This window comes from Mauremys reevesii, linkage group 11, assembly GCF_016161935.1.
Source record: "Mauremys reevesii isolate NIE-2019 linkage group 11, ASM1616193v1, whole genome shotgun sequence".
In the NCBI taxonomy this organism is placed as follows: domain Eukaryota; kingdom Metazoa; phylum Chordata; order Testudines; family Geoemydidae; genus Mauremys; species Mauremys reevesii.
In genome coordinates this window covers 49,270,585-49,296,177 of record NC_052633.1, presented here as the reverse complement: position 1 = coordinate 49,296,177, position 25,593 = coordinate 49,270,585, and the positions used below count along the sequence as shown (strand labels likewise).

Below are 25,593 nucleotides of genomic sequence, written 5' to 3'. Positions count from 1 at the left end.
GACTGTGTGGGTGTTCATCCCTACCCGAAGCCTGAACTGAGTGTTTGTTGGCTGCCCAGCCAGACAGCTTGGGTTAAAGCCTGCCCCCTGCTCTGCCCCGCCCACAGGGCCAGAGCATTAGATTGTTAATTACTGCCAGGCTGCAGGCTAAAGACTGCTCAGTGCCCAGCTGATCTGAAGGAGAGCGAGAGCCTTAGACTGTTGCTACTTGTGCATCTCTACTAGGCAGCCACAGACCTATAGACTGCTTTTGACTTGGCCCCGCCAGCGCATCCTGAGCCCAAGCACTGTTGCCTCAGACAACAAGGTGGAGTGACCTCCCTCCCCACTTGAGAGTGAGGGACCACTACAGGGCCAATCTTATTTAACATTTTCATTAACGACCTTGGCACAAAAAGTAGAAGTGCACTGATAAAATATGCAGATAACACAAAGTTGGGAGGTATTGCCGCAACAGAGGAGGATCGGAATATCATACATGAAGTTTCGGATGATCTTGAAAACTGGAGTAATAGAAATGGGATGAAATTTAATAGTGCAAGGTCATGTACCTAGGGACTAATAACAGGATTTTTTGCTATAAGGTGGGAACATCTGGGTTCAAAGTAGCAGAGGCACTGGTGAGACCTCATCTGGAATACTGTGTGAAATTGTGGTCTCCCATGTTTAAGAAAGATTAATTCAAACTGGAACAGGTGCAGAGAAGGGCTACTAGGACAATCAGAGGAATGAACCAACCTTATCAGAGGAGACTTAAGGTGATTGGCTTGTTTAGCCTAACCAAATGATGGCTGAGGAGAGATACAGTTGCTCTCTATAAATACATCACAGGGATAAATACCAGGGAGGAAGAGGAGTTATTTAAGTTAAGTGCCAATGTTGACAAAAGAACAAATGGATCTAAACTGGCTATCATCATGTTTAGGCTTGAAATTAGACACCGGTTTCGAACCATCAGAGGACTGAAATTCTGAAACAACCATTTAAGGGGAAAGGTGGGGACAAAAAACCTAACTGGTTTCAAGACTGAGCTAGATAAGTTTGTGGAAGGGATGGTATGATTGCCTACAATGACTGTTGTAGCAAATATCTCCAGTGGTTGGAGATGGGACACTAGATAGGGAGGGCTCTGAGTTACTACAGTGAATTATTTCCCAGGTGTCTAGCTAGTGGGTCTCGACAACATGCTCAGAGTCTAACTGATGGCCATATTTGGGGTCAGGAAGGAATTTTCCCTTAGTCAGATTGGCAGGGACCTGGGGGTGCGGGGCTTGCTGGTTTGAACCAGAGTAAATTGTGGATTCTTTGTAACTTGAAGTCTTTAAAACATGATTTGAGGTCTTCGGTAACTGAGACACAGGTTATGGGTCTAGGAGGGTGGGTGAGGCTCTGTGGCCTGTGATGTGCAGGAGGTCAGACTAGATGATGACAATGGCTCTTTCTGCCCTTGGAATCTACGAAAATATTGATGATTTGCCCCGTACCCCTGAAAATGGCTTCTTCTAGCTGTCGTCTTTAAAAATTACATACTTTTTCGTGTTTTTAGCTTATAGCTTCATTTTGGATAGCTTAAGTAAGATGGGGAAATAGTTATTTAATTACTATAAACAAGAACAATTGGAGTATTAATTTTAAATGTCAGATGTTCATAAAGGAGTGCTGTGAAGAAAGTTCAAAAAATTCTCCAGTATTATGGAACACTGGTGTATTAGTTCAAATATGCTCCATGACTTGAGGTTCTCTTAAATATGTATTAAGGAAGCATTTCAATTTACAAGCCAGGACCATTCCCACTGTGCTGTATTGAGTGGAAAAAAACCATTAGGTTTATGATCCAGACTGAACCTTTCATAGTCAAGTCTTTCAAATGAAATGTGTGTGTAGTTGTGAGAGAGATGCATGGAGTCTAGTCTTCTCTCTGGCCATTTGAGTATTATAACATCTGTTAGCACAACTGTGACTCAAGTGACTCACATGTTCTCATCAACAAAATTTGTCTTTGCAGATTAATGCAGAGTCCACAATTGTGTCCGTTTCTTTCAGTAATTAGATATGACTATTACTTATCATTGACAATTGTTGCCTAAAAACACCACCTGTTTTCAAAACTCAATAAGACGGTCCCATCAAGAAATGTCCTTCCATTGCAGTTTGAAATCAGTAGAATTAGAGCCTACTAGTAGAGCCCTGCATGGACACACAATTTATATCCACAGATATAAAGCGGATATCTGAGGAGCTACAGGACTCTACCAGGAACCACAGCAGTGAAAGCAACAGCATATAGGGCCGCCACTCACAGGAGCCAGCACCCCATGTGAGCAGCTCCTCTGGCGTGGCTGTACCACCCCCTGCCCACTGGAATGGGCAACAGGCTCACCAGCAGCTGTGCCTATTTGCACTAGTGTGTTCAAGCAACTCACATGCTCCTGGACAGGAGACGCAATCCACTGCGTGGAAGGGACTCCTGTCCGGGAGCATGTGAGCCGCTTGCACACACTAGCATGACCAGGGACAGCTGCCGGTGAGTCTGATGCCCACCCCAGTCGGCAGGGCTGGGAGCAGTACAGCCATGCGACAGTAGCTGCCCACGCAGGGCCCTGGCTCCTCTGAGCGGTGGCCCGACGTGCTGCTGCTTTTGCTGCTGTGGTTCCCGGTAGAATCCTGCAGCTCCTCAGATATCCACTTTATATCTACGGATATACATTTTGTATCAGCACAGGGCTCTACCTACTAGGATTAAATCAGCTAAAGCATTTTGCTGTTTTGATTCAAATGTGGTGGTGGAGTGATGCTTAAAGTTATTGTAGTGCACTCATTACACTGGAGTGATGGGCTTCAAAGTAAGTATCTCATCACTGTCAGATTTCCCTCATTGTGTGGGTAACACCTTTAATTTATCCCTTTATCACATATGACTCCCGCAGGCCTCACCTTTGAGACAATATATCAGTCATGACCTGTATTATCAGTGTGGCAGTGTAACATCAAGAGGGTGTAAAAATGCCATGAAGTTTTATGATCTCAGTATCTCAGATGGTAAACATCCGTTTGGAGCCCTGGCAGTTAGACTTGCTGAAGAGTGGTGCCGCTCAACCCCACTTAAAATGTTCCTGATTATCCTCAGTTGTGGGGCCTGTTAGTTATTAGTTTTGAGTAGTTCTTTTAATTTATACAAAGAATGAAAAGGGTTTATTTTTATTCAGCAGGGTGGATCCTTCATGGGCATTCTTGCAGGGGCACTGATTAGAAAAACAAGCAAGATTTAACACACACCCAAAAGAGAAAACAAGAATGTTGTTCCAGCCTCACAAGAGTTTGAATGTTCTGTGCAGTTGCCTTCTCATGTTTTCCTTTGCTGTCCAGACAACGATTAAACCTAAATAGGATCCAGCTCTACCAAAATATTGTGAGCCTGCAAAAACTTCAAGATGTTTCCTCTATCATTCGCCCAACACACGGGTCTTGACTGTCACTTTCTCTCAAATCCTACTCCATCCTGTATCCACCCTCACATGCAGATTCTCCCTCACCTTGCTTTATATTCTCCCCAGTCAACATCATCAAATAACATTTTACAGTTTTTTCACATTTGTATATTTTCAATATTGCCAGCTCCAATAATTAAAAATCATGGATTAGGCCCCTCAAAATCATGACATGGGCTTAAAAATCATGAGGTTTTACAAATAATAAATGTTGGGTTCTTTTTATTTGCCTTCTGATATTGGAAACTGTATACTTCATTTTCAAGCTTTTCTTCACCACTGTGTGGGCTAGAAACGTACTCTTTTTTTCATCTGAGAACTAAGATGCTTGTGTAAAGGAATCAACTCTGCATTTTGACCATACCTCCTCCTTTCTGGTGTTTGTGTCAGCTCTATTCCTTTATGAGCTGTTAGGAGAGCAATGAAACATTATTTTTGTTCTTCTCCAAGTGATTGCAGATGTGTATTTCACCTAGGTGTGCACATGCCCAGCAAGCCAAAGCTGGACAACCCCTGAATTGAATACACATCTGCATCCACATCTTGAAGAACAATTACTGTACAGATATCAGAGGGGTAGCCATGTTAGTCTGTATCCACAAAAACAACAAGGAGTCTGGTGGCAACTTAAAGACTAACAGATTTATTTTGGCATAAACTTTTGTGGGTAAAACCCCCCACTTCTTCAGATGCATCATCATTTTACCCACAAAAGCTTAGGCCTAAATAAATCTGTTAATCTTTAAAATGCCACTGGACTCCTCATGGATTTTGTACCAATATGTAACATGGGGATTTTTTGCTGTTTGGTGGGAGGATTTGGGGGGAGACAGGAGGTGTTTCCAGGAAAAACGTGGGTTTTGGGGGCGAGGGCCAATAGCAACAGCTTCTTTCTTATGGTCTGCTAACTTACAGATGGATTGGGCATGGATTCTATAGATCCAGGTACCCAGTCAGTTATTATCTGCACCCATCATGCAACATTGGTCTCTGGCCAAAAAAAATTTCATAGACAAGTTCAAAAACTGAACAGTTTTTGAAGGTGGAAGTAAAATTATAAATTGATGAATGGCCTTTGTGGGAGATGAGTGATATGACTGGCCACACAGGTATGTAATATCACTAGGGATATCAGAATAATATCTTATTTTTTGGAACTGTCTTTGGAGGAATTCTGTCACTTGCCACTTTGGAATCATTCAGCATGAGTGATTTAGATGTAAATCATTGTTATATCACCTTATATAACTCCTACCATATCATATTATTATAGCATGTAACAGATTGTGAGGCTTCTTGGGCAACAAACCAGCACATACAATCACTAGAACCAGGACTGGGAAATGAATGCTGTGATTCCTTTCCAGATAATCTTGTTCTGTTCCATTATGTTTCATTTGGTTCAGTTCCATTCCACTGGTTGTGATTAGCATCTGAGGAACAAAGAAGAATTCTACTAAAACAAGATGATGACAGTCATTGCATTCTGAATCACAGCACTTCAGCGCTACAGCAAAATAGGCATGAGTCTCTACTAACCCAAACATTTCGATGTGGGAAAACCTTTCATCTTAAAATATCCTGGAAAACCTCTTAGAAATAAACCATTAAAAAGTAACTCTGTTCAAATATATGTTCCCAGGGAGCAACTCTAGTTAGAGAGATGGAGGTAGAGGCCAAACTCTTTTGCTCTTGCCAGCTCCTGCAAATAAACTGCATCAGAAAATCAGCAACATCACGGCATTATCTTTCAAGACTAAAAGCTGGCTCCCATGCTAAAGAAAAGAACTTGGGGCACCATGTGTAAAAGCACCATCAAATGACCCCTTCCATAGCAACAAAACAAAACAAAATAAAAGTTTATGGAAAGTTTCTGAGATACAAGTTTTCAGACTTGAGTTCCTTTAATTTCTTTGCTAAGTAATTACTTGCTATTGTTTATTATTTGACACATGTTTTTTGTTTTGGTATAGTAGTAATTTCTAGTAGTTTGGTTACTATTAAGCAGTAAAGATGGTTACTGGATTAGAAATTGTAAGACATTTGATACTACAAGAAGTATGTCCTCTATAGACATGTGCATGATTTAATCTACCCATCTTCTGGAAGACAAGACAGCTTTATGATCAATAGGTGAAGCACTTGAGCATCAATAATACCAACAAATTTAAAATCCTCTTTGTAGATATTGCAGCAGGCCATTAATTTAGGTAAATATTTTATCCAGGTAAAAAGATGCCTGAGAAAACAAACAAAATAACATTTGTTATGTCTGTGCTTTTGCTAAGTATTTATCAATTACAATATTTAATTCTTTTCCGCAGACTACTGCATACTATATCTCTAGCATATTTGGTAGCCACAGAAACAAACTATTCATTGGGGGTTTTAAAATTTGCCTAATTATGGGTAAGATTCTGCTGACCTCAGGCAGACTACTCAGTGGGTCTCCTTGTCTGTAAGTTAATACTTAATGAGAGTGAGGCTGGCAGAATGTGGCCCTGATTATATGTTCAGTACATTGAAATGAATTCCTAGAAAGTAAGGGCTGGATTGTGACTCAGACTTGCTCAGCTGTGTAGTGAGTGAGGGAGAGTAAGATTTCCCCATCCCCATGTGCAGTCACATTAGTGCTCTCCACTTCAGAAGCTTCAGGCGAGGGTGAGCATAGAGGGGGGGGGGGTGTGTGCAGGAATTTAAACTGGATCCCTTTTGGAAGGAGGAGCTCACACTCTTCCTCCCCCTCCTCCCTACTGCAGCTCTGAGGCCAGGAGAAGTTCTGTGTCCCTGGCAATTATTGGGGGGAGTGCCCTTGCTTGCCCCTCCTGGTGCCCAGTACCCTCCCCTCATCTCCCCACTTACATACACAGAGCATGTAGATGAGGAATAGAAGGAGTCTTGGAGTCATGCTCTGGCATACGGTTGCCACCTCACAGGTACAAAAAACCAGGACATTCCAGGTTGATCCTTAGTCAATAAAACTGGACAGCGGCTTTGTGTTCTGAGCACCCTTCTGGATTTCCTGGGAGAGCTACCTCAAAAAAAGGGACAATCTCGGGAAAACCTGGACAGGTGACAACCCTACCTTGGCAATGCAATGCACTGACAAGTAAGTTACATTGCAAAAAAAGAGCTACAGCAAATGGCTTCCTATGGCAACCTAGACAGGGAAGGAATTGAAGTTTTATGAAGTTTTACAACAAATGCTAAGCTGGCATCCAGTGTTCTTTTGGTCTTCCATAGAGTAATGTGATGTTCTCCTTTCTCTTCCTTCCCACCCTACTATCTGCTCTAAACAAAAACAGACAGGGCAGAGTGTGACTCCCAGGAAGCAAAGGAGCAAGACACAAGATAACTGAACTGTTTTAATGAATGGGGCAATGCACAAACCTGGCTCCTTCAGTTTCCAGCTCCATTAGAAACAGTGGCAAATTCAGTGTTTATCAAATAGAAAAGATGATGTGGTGTGGTATTTTCAAGGCTCTGGGACTGATAGCCAAAGAAATAAATGCATGATTATATGTTGTGATGGCATTTTAAAAGTGAAGTGGGCTCACAGGCCCAGACCCTCAAAGATATTTAAGTGTCTAACTCTCATTAATTTTCATGAAAGTTAGGGACCTAATTATCTTTGAGGATCTGGGCCATAGCTGCAAAAGAACAGCGCATCCTGTGAGACAATCCCCCCATAGTGCTTGCAACTGAATGTTTTAAAAGCTTCCTTTTCACTTGAAAAGGCATATTTAAACATTGGCCTGTGCTTGTATATGTTTTCAAGTGAAAATAAGACTATTAACACTCCAAAGGTGGCTTAGGGTATTTGTGTGTCAAAGGGCAACTCCCAAATAGTGGCTGGAATTTTGTAACACCTGCAGGATCCTGGAAGCTCTTAATCCACTTAAGTGCCTGAGGCATAATTAATTCCTTGTCACTGAACCATGATTCAGTATCTCCCATTGTAATGGGTCACGAAACAATCCAGTTGATATAATTTGACTGCTAAACCAAAACTCAGAAAGTTGTAAATTGACGTTCTCTGTGGCAGGATGGCCCCTCAAGATTCTGAAAATAAAGTCTGGGGGATGCTGCATACACTAAGATGCATTTCTACACAGGTGATGTTAAACCAAAGTCCTTTCTACCTGACTCTGGGTGAAAGGTCAACAGTTCATGGTACTTTTCCAAATGATTAAGGGGTAATCTAGTGTCTTGGCCTGCAAAAGGAAAAAACAAAAACAACCCCCCCACACACACACATATTTCCTAATTAACCACATTATAGTATCTGGTTTCATATGGTCTATTGCTGAAGGTATAAATAAGGAGCAAATAATAGGAGGTGTTTTGCTTCTGTCCTTGCCACAGACTCCCTGAGCAAACCTCCAAAATGAACCTGCAAGGGTTGGTCTACTGTCTTCTCAAAGTAAAGACAATGTGCAGTTCTCAATTCATGTGACATGCATAAACCGAAGCCTGCAGAGTTTGCATAGTCCTAGTTGAAAGAACAAATTCTCAGCCAAAATGCAGAACATGTTTAACATGTTTATATTGTAAAGGGGGGGCAAATTCTGCCTTTGATTATGCATATGTGTGAGCCATGATCTTCTGCAGGGCATAACTTGTCCTTCAGTATGGTGGTGTTCATCAGTGGTTTGAGGTTGGCCAGTACACAACATACTAAGAACACTGTCTATTACATGTGTCTGAGAATACGAAATTTGAAAAAAGAAAAAAGATCACTGATCCGTGTCATGCCTGGTCCTTCTTAGCTTTCCTCATTTCCCTTTGCCTATTTCTGAACCTGCTTCTCGCTCCTCTTTACTTAAAAACTCATTTAGTTGTCTCTTCATTCGGCTGCTTCAGTGTCCCCTTTGGCTGTTTGTTTAATACTGTGAGATTTACTACCATCTGCATAAAATAAATTTGCCTAAATTTCAATTTCCCAAGTTTGAGCCCTATTCTCTTGGGCACTTGGTGTAGTGTGCTTAAGTGCAAAAACTTAGTTAGATGAAATTGCCTGTCCTAGTTTTAAAATCTTCAATTGAGTCACAGCAAAGCCTCATGGTTTCCTAATATAATCTGGCCAGCTTTTTCAATCTTTCTCATAATTCACTGAAAAATGGTTTCATTCTGATGTATGATGCTAGATATATCAAGGGCAATTTCATCATTTAGGAAGTACACTTGCCTTCTCAATAGACACAGCATTGTACTAGGTGAGTTATCCGGGGGTTTTATACCAATCCCAACTTTTTGATTTGGATTATATTCCTCTAGCAATGCATGACAGTATCTTGTTTAACTTTTATCCTACTTTAACATATTGGGTTTAATCCCATAGGAATTGTCCTACAGTAACTATGAAAACATTTTTAGTAGCTATGTATTATACCTCTTTGTTTCATGAAAATTTAATATTTTTGCATACGCGTTAATCATTTGTATTGATTTCTGTTAAGTTATATTTGCCCTTTTCAAGTGAAACATTTAATGCTATACGATTTTGACTGCATGATTAAATGTTATCCAATATAATTACTAAAATATTATTTTTCTGTATAGACATTGATGTGGCCAAATCATTCTACAGTTACTCTTCACTTAAAGTCGTCCTGGTTAACGTTGTTACGTTGCTGATCAATTAGGGAACATGCTCATTTAAAGTTGTGCAATGCTCCCTTCTAACGTCATTTGGCAGCCGCCTGCTTTGTCCACTGCTTGCAGGAAGAGCAGCCCGGTGGAGCTAGTTGGTGGGTGATTGGAACCAGGGTGGACCGACAGCCCCCGTATCAGCTCCCCTCTCCCCTAAATTCCCTGTGCAGCAGCTGCCCAGCAGGCTAGCAATTGCAGCTGTCCCTCCCCCAACTGCCATGTGCTGCTCCTGCCCTCTACCTTGGAGCTGCTCCCCGAGACTCCTGCTTGCTGTATGGGGGGGAAGAAGAGGAGGGGCTAATGTCAGGATGTCCCCCTCCCCCCTGCTCCTGCACCCTGCTTTCCCCATCTTCCATAGAGCAGGGGGGACTCACAACAGAGGGAGCTTCCAGGCAGCAGCAGCTGTGGTCCGGTCTCAGCTTGCTGATCTAATTAACAAGGCAGTGTACTTCTGACCCCACTCTTCATACTTAAAGGGGAAATGCACATCTCTCTCTCACACACACACAGGGTGTGTGTCTCTGTCTGCCCTCCCACCTTTCCTGCTGCCTTGTACAGTAGAGTGTGAGAGTTAACCCTTGAGGGCTCAGCCAATTGCTAGTTCATTATTTAGCAGTAAGACATTCCTTGGAAATATCCCACCCTCTGACTCCTCCAGCTCAACCAAGCTTCATAATCATCATCACTGTGTACCAGTATTAAACTGTTTGTTTAAAACTTTGTGTGTGTGTAGTCTCTTGTCTGGTGAAACAAATGTCCTGTCTGGTGAAAAAAATTTCCCTGGAACCTAACCCCCTCATTTACATTAATTCTTATGGGGAAATTGGATTCGCTTAACATTGTTTCGCTTAAAGTCTATTTTTCAGGAACATAATTACTTAAGTGAGGAGTTACTGTACAACTCAACGTGGTATTCACAATATTTTGCTTGAAACAGCAGTACCTCAAAGCGCACTACAGAACTCCTGCATATAATACCAGGGTCTGCATGGCCAGTTAGTGCACAGCAGGCTAGAGCACCATAGATTCACACCCTGGCTTGCCATGCACTAAGTCAGCATGTACACAATCCCTTAAAGGTGCAGCAACAGAATCTCACCCCATATCTTAACTACTGAAGTGCACTGCTAAAGATCATTACTTGTGTATTAAAATGTGACTGTGAAAATAATTATGGTAAATGTGGCCAATATAGGCATGGTTTGTTTTACATATTTGCTCAGGCCCAAGAGTTAATAATCATAATGTCAAAACATTGAGCCTTTTGTTTGTTCCTACCTGAAGATGTCCACAGTTAAATGAACAAAAAAGTAGAGATATGCTGTGTAAGATTTTATAGAGTAATTGTTTTATTCAGTTACTGCTTCTACTGTTTTATTATGATTTAAAAAGTTGTATATATTGATTTTGCTATTATTTATTCAAGATGTTGTAAAACAGCACTTCCTCTAGTGCAGGTACTGAAAACTAGCTTGAAATAGTTTTGTTGATGGTGACCCATTGTTTTCCTGTTCTTCAACCATAATTTTATCAAATTACCCCAATATTCTTTATTCCAAGATATAGCCATCTACACCAGTGCTGCTCAAAGCCGGTCCACCGCTTCTTCAGGGAAAGCCCCTGGCAGTCCAGGCAGGTGTGTTTACCTGCCGCCTCCGCAGGTTCGGCCAATCGCGACTCCCACTGGCCGCAATTCGCTGTGCCAGGCCAATGGGGGCTGTGGGAAGCGGCGCGGGCCGAGGGATGTGCTGGCCGCCCTTCCTGCAGCCTCCATTGGCCTGGAGTGGCGAACCACAGCCAGTGGGAGCCGCGATCGGCCGAACCTCCGGAAGCAGCAGGTAAACAAACCAGCCCGGACCGCCAGGGGCTTTCCCTGAACAAGCGGTGGCCCAACTTTGAGAAGCACTGCTCTACACCATACATGATAATCCTTGGTACAGGAAATTGGGAAGTTGAGTGTTTTGGCTAAGAACACCCTGATTCTTCAAATGATAGGGTCCATATCCAAACCCCGTTGTTAAAAAAAACCATCCTGTGAAATGCTTTCTGAAATATCCATATATAGGATGATGTATTGTTACTTTGTCCTTTTGTAGTATTCGCAATGTAAAGACTTTGAAGACTTACACACTTGTTTAACTGTACTCACTGAATTGTCCCTTTGATTCAAAATGTGTAAAGTTAAACACATGTGAAAGTCTTTGCTGGATAAGGGCTTTATAGTCATTTTCTGTTTTAAAACATTCATTTAAAGTCATACTGTAAAGCTTATGTAAACTTATGTGAAATACAGTACAACATTTTTCAGTCCTTCTCAATGTAGCAGAAGGAACTGCTGTCAGGTCACTAACTTAAATCAAAATGAGGGATGTTAAAAGTCAGTAATCATTTAAATAGGTATGTGTCTTTAATCCCCTATAACTTTAATCATTTTATGTTTTCAGGTATTTTCTTTTACTGCTGATAAAGAGATCCGCACAGATGATTTATGCTTGGATGTTTCTAGACTCAATGGTCCTGTGATAATGTTGAAGTGCCATCATATGAGAGGAAATCAGCTCTGGGAGTATGATGCTGAGGTATATAATTATTTAATAATTAGAGCAGAAAAATACAGGTCCAGTGGTTCATATCCACTGTTACTCATTTTAATTTCAGTTGGATTGCTTGACACAGGGATGCAATAAGTATATTTTTGTCAGTTGTTTGTGACAGAAGATAATTTGTGAGTGTGATAGCTGACGGTGGAGCTACTTTATCAGATTTATATCATGATGTGATGGTGTCCTGCCAGGTCAGGGATGCAAAGTGCTAAAGGAATACAGCTGGTTGAAAAGTTTTCAATTTTCAATTTTTCATCCCAAACCACAAAAAAAAAAAAGATGAAAATTGACTTTAATTTTTCTATGGTTATAGAGCACGATGCAATTTTTTGATTTTCAAAACATTTCATTGAAATGTTAAATATTTAAAAACACAGTAAAATTTTGAAATTTTTACAGGTTTTTCTACCAGCTCTTAAATGGAAAATGCTTGGATATGTATTTTAATGACAGAAACACTGTGATATGCAGATTTCTTTACAAGACTCTGATCTTGGAAAAAAAATGAGACACCTTTAACTTTACACACTCTGAGTAGTCCCATTGTAGGCAACAGATTGAGAGATTCTGGGCATCTTCAATTCATACTGAAGTCAGCTGGAGTTGAAAAGGTGCTGAGCGTCTCATAGGATCAGTCCCATCATGTGGATGAAACGCGTGAAGGGCTCAGTTCTGCGAAGTCCCACTTCAAAGCAGTGCGAGCTGAGGAAGCTCTATATCAGGGGTAGGCAACCTATGGCACGTGTGCCGAAGGCGGCACGCAAGCTGATTTTCAGTGGCACTCACACTGCTCGGGTCCTGGCCACCAGTCCTTGGGGCTCTGCATTTTAATTGAATTTTAAAAGAAGTTTCTTAAACATTTTAAAAACCTTATCTACTTTACATACAACAATAGTTTAGTTATATATTATAGACTTATAGAAAGAGACCTTCTAAAAATGTTTAAATGTATTACTGGCACATGAAACCTTAAATTAGAGTGAATAAATGAAGACTGGGCACAGCACTTCTGAAAGGTTGCCGACCCCTGCTCTATATCTTGCACAATCAGGTCCTTAGTGTTAATTTTTTCCAGTGTAGTCTACTGTTTGGTGTACCTTTTGTAAACGTCAGCTGCTTGCTGTAAAAGTTAATCTAACACTCATCTGTGTAATTTAAGGGACTTCACATTGTAAATGGTCATTTATATTTGGATCAGTTGCTCTGTTAGGCAATAGATGTACACAGTGCTTCAAGCAATTTATAGTTTCCAATGTCATCTCATTCCCAAAACTGTTAAGCTATATGAGTTTTTGTTCCATATTTCAAGAATGCTTTAACTCTCATATAGCAGAAGATATGCAATACAATAAAGTCTTATAGCTAGATTCTGCTATTAGTTACACCAGTATATAGAGAACTGCATCAATAAAGTAACTGAGATTAGAAAATGTCTTAGATTTTACTAAAAATCTAGTCTCATCTCTGAAATTGTTATAAATTATATGCAAGACATAGAGCATACACTTGTAAAACTGAAGTGAAAATGGGTAAAGTTTATTGCTTTGAAATGAATGCAAAAATTTGGAACTATTCTACGTATAAACTTATTAAATCTTTCACAGCAAGCTAGAAGTACCTGTGTTTAATCCTATTTCCTTGCTAAAACTCTAACTGTACCCAGAAGAACTCTTCTGAAATCATATTGCTCCCCCTCATCTGCGGTGCTCTAGTTGCAATATTTAACACCTTCCCAGAGCGTGGGACATGTCCGCTTTGGGGGAGTGTGAAGCACTAGCTATGGGGAAGCAAAATTAAGATGACTTGGTCTTTAAAACATTGTGAGGGTGTAGTGGAGCGAGACTCACTTGGTTTCATTTTCCTGAAGGGGGAGCTCAGCTCTCAGAAGTTTGGTGACTCAGGGCCAGATTGTGATGCTGTTTTTATTTCAATACAAAATAGAGTAAGTTGGGTTGGATCTCAGTGTTAATATATTACTGAATATTTCCTGTTTTTTAACAAAACAGCAAATAGAGCTGGTTAATAAAAAGAAATTTATTGAAATTTGTTTCAAAATTTTGTTTTGTTTTGAAATTTGAAATTGGCATGAACTAGGTGGTCAAGCCTAGTGGTTCAGAGTCAGGGAGCAAGAGTCAGAACCAAGCGTCAGAGCCCCATCCAAGGGAGTAGAGCTGGAGCAGGCCAGGAAGAAGGCAGGAGCAGGCCTGCAAGAAGGTGGGAAGCAAGGCAGGCAAAGGAGCAATCACTGTTGGAGACCACTGGCCTAGTGCTGCTGCTGGGCTTAAGAGCAGTCCTGGTGATGCCCCTCCAGCCAATCGGAGAGTCTGGCTGATCAGGATGTTCAGCGACACGTGCCAGGCTCCGCAGCAGGCCCTGATTCATGGTAGAAATATTATCAAATTCGAAAAGTGTTGATCAGCTTTATAATTTGTCAAAAAATGAAGGGGATCATGAAAACTTCATTAACATTTCTCCCTTTCTTTTTCAATTCTGAAATGTTGCAATTGGACAAATTGTGACCAACTCTAATAGCGAATAAAGGCTCCAGTCCTGCAGCTGTTCCCATGTGCAGAACACTGAGTCTCTGTGGAGCTCCATTGAAGTAAATGAGGCTTCACATTACGGTTACCATCTTTCAAATTCAAAATAACTGGCATCCTCCCCCCACAAGGCAAGCCCACTACAACCTCAACCACAGGGCAGCTCTGCAACCCCTAACCGTCCCCGCCCCTCCCGCCCTTGAGCAGACACTTATAGTATCTATACAGAAACACACATAGATAAGATTGATAACATCATTTTCTTACCTTGGTCATGTTTCTCCAAGATGCTCTGTTTATATCTGTCACAGAGATTATTTTTTTCCCAAACTGCATTGATTCTGTGTTTTAATTATATATTTGAATGTGAACGTTTTGGAACTTTATACATAAAGAAAACCCAATGAGTCTGTTTCTTGAATTTGTATTTGCTGTTTGCTTTTGATATTTCCAGCAATTTATTTTTAATGGCAACATGTTAGCATCTTTAGGTGGACACAGAAACTTTTAACAATTTACCCAGGTTAAAAAAAGGCAGATTAAATTATTTTTCAGGCAAATCCATAAAAAAACAGCCAGGTGGTAAGCCTACTTCACACAGATCTAGACGTCTGCCTGTGCAGAGAATCTTGGAGGATCAGTGCACAAATTTACTAAAGATCTTTCCAGGAGAAGGTTCTTAAAAATGTAATAGCAAATTTCAGTTTTGCAGAGTGAAATTCACCCGAAAGTGTGAACTTAATTTTCTTCTACAAAACAAATTTCTAATCCATGACTATAGAAGGCAGCATGTAAAGAATATATAGGCCGTCCAATGCATACAATTAAAGGAGTAACAAGAAAAATTACTATAGAACTGATCTTGGCTGAGGTCTAACTTACGTAGGCTTTTGATGTCATAAATATACTCTATAGTATAACAGCAGAATGTAAACCCGCTGTCCCCTCATTAGGAGGGAATCATTTTGTTCATATAAGCAAGATTTAAAGATCTCTAATCAGATCACTATTTAGCTACATTTTGGAGGCTGTTCACGCACTGAGGTGACATGGATAATATCTGAGACCCAAGATGTGATGACACAAAGTAACTCCACCTTAGTTATATTAATTGATATATCCAAATGGATGATGATTTCCTTTACAGCTATTTATAAATTGGGTAACAGACTCAAGAGAGCAGCCTGGTGCTAGCCTGTGGCCTCAGTATTTAAGTGATTTATGGTGATTCTTGTCCTAAATGTCCTAGGAGGATAGGCATAAAAGCACTGTAGAGAAAGTATGCTCAGCCTCAGATTGTTCTACAATGATTCCCTCTGGATGATGCTTTTATTATCTTTGCTAGGTTTTGGTTAGAGCTATGTCCTGCTGTCTTCCACTTGGTATCAGGGTCCCTTTTTACTATATTCAGTGCCTCTGCAGGAGACGAGTGAGTAGGGATATAACTAGATGTTCACTCCTTCACTGACAAAAGAGAATTATTAGCAGGGGGAAAAAACAGAATAAGCTGCTAGACAAGCATTCATGGTTAGGCCCACCAATTAAAGGTTGGTGCTGTGCTGATGCTCTTTCATCATTGATGTCGATTTTATCAGATCTGGCCAGTGTTGTCGTTCTTATAGCAAGCAGTTTGTATCAGTATTATTCAAATCACATCAGTATTAACCCGTGTCCACTGATGTGCATGGTTCTTAAAGTACAGTGACATTAATCACTTTACTTTAAATGTCAGTTTTTCAGGCTTTTGGATTGAGGTATTTCAGGCTCATCTGAGACACAACTCAGATGGTAAAACAGACTTTCTGTCATTAACTTTAATTGTGTTATTTTTAAAAAGGAGCTCTCTGTCCATTAATGAATCTGAAGCTAGGAAGAGCAAAACCTCTGGGGAATTTTCTGATATAACTTCCTGATGCTCACAGTGACCTATTTTATCATTTTATGTGTTTTCTTTTTCCTGTGCATAAGCAGTCAGACCTAGTTAATCCAAGCCAACTGGTGTACTGAAAAAATGTGTTTGCAATCTGTGCATATATTTTAACTCCAACCAGGCTGGATCTTTAGTGAATTCTTGAAGGCAATTTAAATTATCCAAGGCCAGAAGCTAATGAATGTGTATTAATTAGATCCAAACTTCAGGTCCTTTATATGGGTGTGCAAGGTCCAAAACCTGCTCACTGCTGGGTGTGTGCTGCATGTAACGGAGTCTGAAGCAGCAGAGAATGTGTGTCAGGGGACTCTGGACTCTTGTGCATGCTATGCAATAAACAGAAGCACCCTAGAAAGGAGAATGACGGTGAAGCCAGTAGCCCAGCATACATCTCAGATCCAGATAAGTACCAATCTGATGTAAAAGAATAAGAGTGGACCAAATCCCCTATTTAGTAGCCAGGCACTTGTGTATTTCCTGGAACTTGCTTTTAGTATGTTCTCATTCTCAGAATTTCTCATTAATATCCGAACAACATCGACTGAGAGCATATTACCCATATTATAAAATCTTGACCCTATTGAAGTCAATGGCAAACCTCCCACTGATTTCGGTGAGGTACCTATAGTGCCTAGCATTAATATTGATAATCCAGTGTGCCATGGAAGTTTCTAAATCTATCCTCCTTCACCTAACCTCACCTCTTTTGTAAATAGATTTTATTTCACAGAAAATATTTTATTCCCCGAATCAATCTCAGAGAGGTATTTTTTGCTAATAAATATGGAAACTCCGCTCCCAAATACTTTGGCCTAAAATAAGCTTCCACAAAGACAATGTCTCTAATCCTGATCACCCTACTAGTATATGAATAGCCAGCAGTAGCTGATTGAACAGGTTACTGAGTGATACATTTCTGCAGATCTGAGATCAGAATCTGGTTCTGAATCTGATTAGCTACAGTCAAGGGAGCATTGCCTGTGAATTTCTTCTCAGCTTTAACAAGTGCCAAATTGGATTATTTATTTATTTATTTATTTATTTATTTTTGAGTAAGGCTAGAAAAATATTGGATCTATAACACCCTATACAATTCTTTGGAAAACTATTTTGATTCTATTAATGATTATATATATAAATTCTCTAGCTCATTCTCTGTCTATATCTTTCATGCTACAGAAAATACCATCACTTGCTTTTAAAAATGCTATCTTTTTCTATTTAAGGGGATTTAACATAAAAGGTCCATAATGGAAGAATTTATAAACTACTTATAAAAACAAAATCAACCATTAGGTGGCGCTAATAAAAAAGAAATATTCACCATGCTTCATGATCAGTTTTATATGAGAACTCTGTGAAAACTGCTTTGTTTTGCCATCTGTTTTTACATGTAAAACACAATCAGTTACATTAAATAGAGAAATAGATTTTTTTATATAATTTGTTACATGGACTCTAATTTATAGAAGACATTGCAATATCTGTCAGGTTATGTGATTCTTTGCAATTCTGGAGATAGTTCTCCTCTCAATCTCCTCTATGCCTTATGGGAGCGGGTTTTGGTACATTTTAAATTGAGTATTCTCTCCCCAGCCTAGATATCTGTGGGGAGGATTGGGCCCCCTAGTACTACATGTTGCATTCCATGTGTTTAGTAAAGAAATATTATTAAGCAATAGTACATGATTTTGTGCTACAAGCTGGAAAAAGGTAACTATGATGGGCATTATGTCCTGAGCCAAAGGTCAATTATTTCATGAGCATTGGGAGTTACATTTATATCATCATGGGTACTTTGATGCTTTGAGAAACTTCCTTTCTACGCATTTTCCAAATCCCAATATTAGAATATTGGATAAAAACTGTAGCTAAAAACCTACATGTATGACTGTATGCAGTATCTATTATTTGTTTGTGTGTAATGCTGCAAGGAAAGGGTATGGCCCTTTAGGCTTAACATATAAATCATTGAGGATAAAATTGCTATCTAAACATAGCTCGGTGGAGAACATATGTGTCTCTGTCTCCTGTAGAACATCAATACAAATACTTCAGGGAAGTAGTACATATTACGCCCCAATTCTTGGATGTACGTGTACTATGTGTGATTGGGATCTGAAAGGCTCCTAGCTCAAGAGTTTGACTGCTTGCTAAAGAAGAATAACAGTCAGCTACTACTTCGCTCATCTGCACCATTTTATCCACAGATAGCTGAGAAACTGTCTTAGTCTGCATGTGCAGAAACTTTTTTTTATTCAACTCTTCCTCTTCCCCTTCCTCTCTGGGGCACAGTTTCCACATTTTGGGGGAACATTGTAAATCACTGTTCTAATTCTTCATTTTTGTTTTTCTCAGTGTAACCTTACCCCAATAAAATGTCCTTGTGGGTAACTGTCAGCTTGCTGTCTGGATTTCTGTATATATTTTTCTTTCTGCATGTTTGTATTCAGCAGCTCCAGAATGTGACTGTAAGACATCCCTCAGAGAGAAGAACAATAAATCTTTGCAAGGTCTTAGACTGAAGGCAAACATAGATGTGATCCATGCTTTAGTGTCAGCTTCTGGGCAGTGTTTCATACCTAGAGTGGGCAGCGTCCTAGTCCTTGAAGATGATGTACAAGGTGTTTGAAGAAGCCTTAAAAGGTTGGAGAGTTGAACAATATTCCCAGACAGCGAATATCAGAGCTGCCCATTTTTGTGTTGGTCTCACTCAGTAGACCATATAGCTGTTCTATTCTGTATAGGTCTTTGATAAATACTTCAAAATGATTGGCCAACCCACATGCCAGAGCCAAGAGGCTGAGCCAAGTCTTGTGAGACACTGGTGTTTCATCATGAACTTTTGTGGTGCTCAACACCTTGAACCCAGCAGATCGTCTACTGAAGAACAGATCAAAAGCCTGCAGCAATGACTGATTATATGCCTTGGATGCTTCTATCAAACTTCTTGAAATCTCAACTCACCATAACCCACCACTAGGTCAGACTTTCTCATCCAAAATCCTGCTAAATTGTACTAGTAAATCAATATTGCTATGCCTCGTCCCACCGTAGGCCAGTGATGAGTGGGTTGTAGTCCAAATTCTAGGCAGCAGCACCTAGTGTGAGTACTGGGCTGCCCACTGCTCTTTTCCGTGGTGGTGAAGAGAAGCCTTCTCCTAGGTCACAGGGCAGCTGCAGAGTCTTCTTGGGTTGTTGCTGCACCCATGCTGCTTCAGTAGCTTTTGGTGTCCCAGGTAACAGTGGATCTTCCTCTCAGTCTCCCTGTCTGTGCAAAGAGGTCCTAAGGAGAGGTGAGCTCTATGCCATGCAAGCCCCACACATCACTCCTGGAATCCTACCCTTCCCCTATCCCACTTTGACTAGCAGACCAGTGCAGATTCAGCTACAATGGGCACCTCCATGTCTGTGGGAAGATTTGCATTTATAATCAGTCATTCACAGAATGGGAGCACAGAGCTCACTTGGAGTTCAGCACTGTGGATTCTCTATCTGCCTGTGTCTAAATCCCAATTTTTGGCACCATCAACACTAAACCACTGCTTAGCTCATTAAAATGTCTTCTCTAAAGCCCACAATGTCTGAATCAGGGATTCTCAAACTGGGGGTCGGGACCCTTCAGGGGATCGCAAGGTTATTACATGGGGGGGTCGCGAGCTGTCAGCCTCCACCCCAAACCCCGCTTTGCAGCCAGCATTTATAATGGTGTTAAATCTATAAAACAGTGTATTTAATTTATAAGGGGGGTTGCACTCAGAGGCTTGCTATGTGAAAGGGGTCACCAGTACAAAAGTTTGAGAACCACCGGTCTAAAATCATCCGCCTCCCTAAATCACTCTGCAGCTTTACCTGGGTTTGAAGGCAGGTGAGAGAGAATCAGGTTCACCAAGTGACTGTTATCAGACAGTGCTGGAGGATTCCTCTGATTCCTGTGAAAAGCCTTACACTGGCCCATCTGAAGACAAAGCTCCTGACTAACTCCTAGAAGATCTGTTTGTCATTTCTGGCGACACCTAAGACTTTTTAAGTTAGAGACTGTGAAAGACTCCAGAGCAGAAATCGCACTGCTCCTTGAGGTCATGGCCCTTTCAGATCCATTGGTTGCATTCATTTAACAGATTATAGATGGGTAGTTAGTTAGTTAGTGGTTGTGGTTGTTAAAGCCCAAGCTGCTGGAATCAAGAGTTTGCATGAGAATGTCAGTTTTTGTTTTTTTCAAAAGTAAGTTTCTAGCCATTATGGATGCCAAGAAAAGCATGACATTGTGAAATGAGGGCACTCTAAAGACTCAGAAATAAAAAGAACTATACATCTCATGGTTTTTATGGCATTCATGGTTTTTTGGGTCCTGACTCATGATTTTTGGGTGTTTGAGGTTGACTACACTGCTTGAGGTTGACTATACTGAAAGAAAGGGGAAGCTGATAGTAATGAATATAAATCAGAAGTTAGGAATTGTAGAAAATTGATAATGGAGAAATCTGTAGGCAGCAGAGCCAACGGCAATAAGAGAGTGTTTTTTAAAAATATATTAGGAACAAAAAGAATCAGGACAATGATATTGGTCCATTACTAGATGCGGAGGCGGCTCTAGACATTTTGCCGCCCCAAGCACGACAGAGCGCCCCCAGCGGCTTGCTGCCCCGAGCACGTGGCTTGGCGTGCTGGGGCCTGCAGCCGCCCCTAACTAGATGGAAATGGTAGAATTATCCACAATAATGCAGAAGAAGCATTATTTTTCACACCATAATTGAGAGGCAAAGATTTAAATTAGCTTGAAGCAGACTACTTTGCCCAAAATTAAAAATGAGAGAATAGCTTGAGTGGGTACTTGAATCACTATTAAATACATTGTTAAACATTTTTAATTTAGCTCCAGAGACAATTAGTTTTGGGGATTATAACATTATTAAAATAAGTTACAGAGAAATTGCTTTTCTTACATGTGTCAATATCATCTCTTGATATTTTGAAATACAGCTCCACAGCACTTCTAATTGTTTCATCTTTTCAGTCCTACCACTGTCGTATGCATTGCCTCTCCTTAGTAAGACCACTTTACACTGAGTGTACATGAAAAAGCGGAGCAAGGTGACAATCAAAGACACCCCACACAGTGTGACACAATAGACAGTCTTTGCTTAAGAGAGACAGAGGACAAGGCATAGCATGGGTGTTGCAGGTCAGGTGTGAGGTGCATTGGCTAAGCTGTATGAGCTATCTTGCACAGCACTGACCGTCACTTCAGCACTACGAGACCATCACTTTCATGAGCCCTAAATTCACTCCCAAACTCTTTAAAGTGCAATAGGCGACATGAACTAAAGATAGGAGGTGTTAGCTCCTAAAGGGATTAAAGCAGAATTTTGTTTAAAAAGGCCTGATTGGGAAAGGCACTGAGCACCTGCAACTCACATTGAAGTCAGCAGGACATATATTGAAGTCCTGTTTTAGTCCTTACTCAGGAACCTTCCCTGCTCACTTGTGCCTGAGTAAGAAGTGAGCAGGACTTCAGGCTCTGGCAAGGTTGGAGCCATGGTACTCAGCATCTACCACAGTGACGACCAGCCTGTGTTTAGGGGCCACTGGTTGCCCTCAAGGTTTTAAATTGTCACCCCGAGGGCAAGTGTGTTAACAAGGAAATGTGAATTTGATTATATGAACTGAAAATGTGTTCCCTTAGCCCCACCCAGTGGCTGTTAGATGGAAGTGTTTGAATCAGCCCCATTCCTGTGGGAAGTAATAGTGGGCACCATCTCCAGGGTGCAGCTCCAGGGACAGCTTTGTTGTTAGCTGTAAGTGTCATGAGCTGTCGTTCCTATCTAGGGTGACCAGATGTCCCGATTTTATAGGGAAAGTCCCAATTTTTGGGTCTTTTTCTTATATAGGCTTCTATTACCCCCCACCCCCGTCCCGATTTTTCACACTTGCTGTCTGGTCACCCTATTCCTATCACAGCCCCTTAGCAGCTCTCTTACTGGGCCTCTCTATTGCTGCCCTACCTGCTGGGCTGTGGGAACCCTAGGAAGAGCAGAGAGAAGCTGATCCTAGGGGATTACATAGTGAACAGTGGCTGCCCTCTCCCCCATATATACCCAGGGCAACCCAGAGGAGGGGAAAAGGAAGAGAAGCTGAGACTAACAACAAATTATGGCTCCCTATTTCTCTACCCCAGCCCAAGTTAGAGAAGTTTATGGGAAGCTGGAGACAGACCCATAAAAACCATACACCATCTGCACCTGCGGGGAGCAAAGGAAGCACAACAGGGTTGAGAATCTGTTTTAAAGTACTGATTGTGGCCCCTTGACCTTTCTGAAATAATGTTTGGCCCTAGGGCTGAAAAGGTTGGACACTCATGACCTTTCAGGATCGGGGCGGACAAAGCAGGAATTAATTTATGATATATTTATTTATAAAATACTTTCTTCTTTGAGTGCTGGTCCCCATGTGTGTTCCACTTTGGGTGTACAGATGCACTCCATGTGTCTAGAGTCAGATAATTTTTGAAAGCAGTATCCGCTGGTCCATCCGCTTTCTCCCTCACTCTCCTTGTGCCTTCAAACCAACGGATAAAGGGTGGACAGGACAGATCATCTCTCTCCACTTCCTTCTTACCATCTCACGTCCTGGGTTGGAACCCTCCAGTGTTCAAATCTTCATGTTCCTTACTAGTAGAAGAAAAGATTTCGCCAGGAAATGCTATTTGACCACATGGAAATATTTTTCCATCTGGGTGCAACAAAAACGTGTATCCTTAGAGTCAGCAGATATCAGCATCTTATTTTATCTTCTGTGCCTCAGAATGACTGATGTCTCCATTAGCTCTTTACAGGTTCACCTGGCAGCAGTCAGTGCATACCACCCATTTTCTCGTGGATATTCAATTTTCACTCAGCCCCTAAGTAGTAGATTCTGGAGAGGGCTAATCAGATCTTTTCCATCAGTAAGGTTTCATGGCTTGTGGCTGTCACTTCAGCCAGAGGGGTAGGTGAACTCAGAGCACTGATGGCAGATCCAACTTGCACCATATTCCATAAAGCCAAAGTCTCATTACATTTACATCCTGAGTTCACCCACAAAGTTGTTTTGGAGTTTCAGCTGAACTAGTCAAACCACTTACCTGTGTTTTTTTTTTCTTTTCTGAAACTACACACATCTGAAGAAGAAAGGAGACTTTATTACCTCAACGTGCGATGACCCTTAGCTTTTCATCTGGAAAGGACAAAGCTAATCAGAAAGTCATTCAGACTGTAGCTGAATGAGTCCAAGATCAAGCTACATCTTCACAGAGGATTTCTAAATGGCTCTTGCACTGTATCATACTCTATCTGTTGTCACATCTTCCTCCTCCTCCTGGAGTGAGGGATCATTCTACAAGAGCACAAGCAACATCAATGGTGTCTCTTCAAGAAGTACCTCTCCTGGACATTTGTAAAGTTATTCTTTACGCTACTCTGATCACTGGCATGCAGTTTTTCATGTGTTTCATGGTCATGTCTCAAATTCTGTACATTTTCTTTCCTCTGATCACTTAGGTTCTGGTCTTCAGAGAAGGACTTAAGAAACCTTCCTTCTGCCTCTATTTATGTGACCTGCTTATTGGGTGCGTATCAGATGGACACACACACCCCCACCCACCCACCATGTATTACCCTTATCATACCGTAGGCCACTGGACTTCTAGATATAAGCCAAAACTAGGATTGTTTTTTTAACTGAATGACACCAGCCTGAACTTGATGGTTTGCCAAATCTGACCACAGACAAGAGATGGGACTGAACCCTGGCCTGTGGGACCTACAAGCCAATACTCAGTTGCCCTTTAAAAGAGGGATGGATTAGAAGAGTCAGACCAGGTAAAATCACCATCTGTTGGATTGCCCTGAATTAGGAATTACAGTATTTATCTTTTATTATAACTGACTAAGCCAGTCTACCAAGGCACTTCCACCCTTTCTTTTCTGCTAGACCTAGGGAATAATCCTTTTGTTTGAGTCATGCATATGTGTGTTTGAGGTGACCCAGAAGGTGCTAGAGCCCTTGAGACTGATCCTCAGCTAGTGTAAATCAGCCTCGCTCCATAGACTGCAATGAGCCCAGACTGACTTGCACCAGCTGAAGATCTCGTCCTTATGGGCCAGAGTTTTAAAGGCATATAGGCATCTAAGATGCAGATAGGTGCCTATTGGGAATTTTAAAAGCTTCCCAATTCCTTTAAAAATCTGGCCCTATAAGCTTTAGCAGCTAACAAGTCTGTCTTTGAGGTTATGATTCAACTGGCAGGCTACCAAGTAACTGCTAGAGGTTGGTTTATCACATCACTTCAGCCAAGCCATTGAGTGGGGTCAATTACAATGTTTTATAGCATGTATTTGAGCCTAGCAAAATGCAGTAGCTTAAAGTGATCAATAATAATGGATGCTGAATCAGTGGAAGTGTCATAGCATCTCATACATAGGTGGCAGTACTTGACCTGGTATGCACACCTTTTGAGGAGAAAAGACAAATAAATCGGAGTATAAATACTGCCTTACAAAGCAGACCAAAGGTAATCATGACTGAAGATCCATCAAACATTAGCCGGTGGACAGGGTTTTTTTCCCCTGAGAACTGTCATAACAGCAAAAAGACCATTAGTTAAAAACTGAAAAATGATCCCTAAATGCTGTAGTCTGGAAGCATGCTGTAGTACCAGTATCCCAGTGGTCACTGTAACGCTAACATTTGGGGTTACATCTGCAGTTACAGAGATGATTTTCACGTCATATAATTAAGTGAACAGGCAGAGGTGATTGAAACAGGCCCTTTCTTATCTCTACCCTCAAAAAAATGGAGAGTCATCTTGTTTTTTCTTTGCATTCACTGAAAGGAAAAAAGAAACAGAGCAGCTTCCAGACAGGATCAAAAGAAACAAATAACCTACTGGAAGACTGAGTGAGTGATTGCACTCACAGACCATCCACCCCAGGTGGCATTTTGTTTGTCCGAAGCTGTTTCCATCCCCTATTGTGAAACAATTGTAATGTTTATTATAACCCTCTTATGCTTGAAATGAAATCCTCATGGCCATGAAAAACACAGAACTGGCATCAAGTATCAGGGGGTAGCCGTGTTAGTCTGTATCCACAAAAACAAGGAATCCGGTGGCACCTTAGAGACTAACAGATTTATTTGGGCATAAGTTTTCGTGAGTAAAAAACCTCACTTCAGAACTGGCCTGGTTCCAGTGAGAGTGTAGACTAGACACTGTCTGGGCTAGGGACAAGCGCCATCATGGTCCATTCATTGGAAGAGTGAAGAGGGAGACAGTGCGGTGGGGCAGAATGGGGTTATAGCCAGGGGGGCCATGAATCGCATGCATGTACTGCCCATAAAAA

At 41.1% G+C, this 25,593-nt stretch overlaps 1 protein-coding gene across 8 annotated transcripts in view; it reads left to right on the top strand.

Annotated features, from left to right (window-relative positions):
• The window catches only part of GALNT13 (polypeptide N-acetylgalactosaminyltransferase 13), a 369,936-nt gene that overhangs the window by 327,567 nt on the left and 16,776 nt on the right, over positions 1–25,593 (top strand). For all 8 annotated transcript variants that reach the window (XM_039494889.1, XM_039494888.1, XM_039494892.1 and 5 more), the window contains one exon: positions 11,585–11,719. In XM_039494889.1, the coding sequence (XP_039350823.1) occupies positions 11,585–11,719 (135 nt within the window). The remainder of the gene's footprint in view (positions 1–11,584; positions 11,720–25,593) is intronic.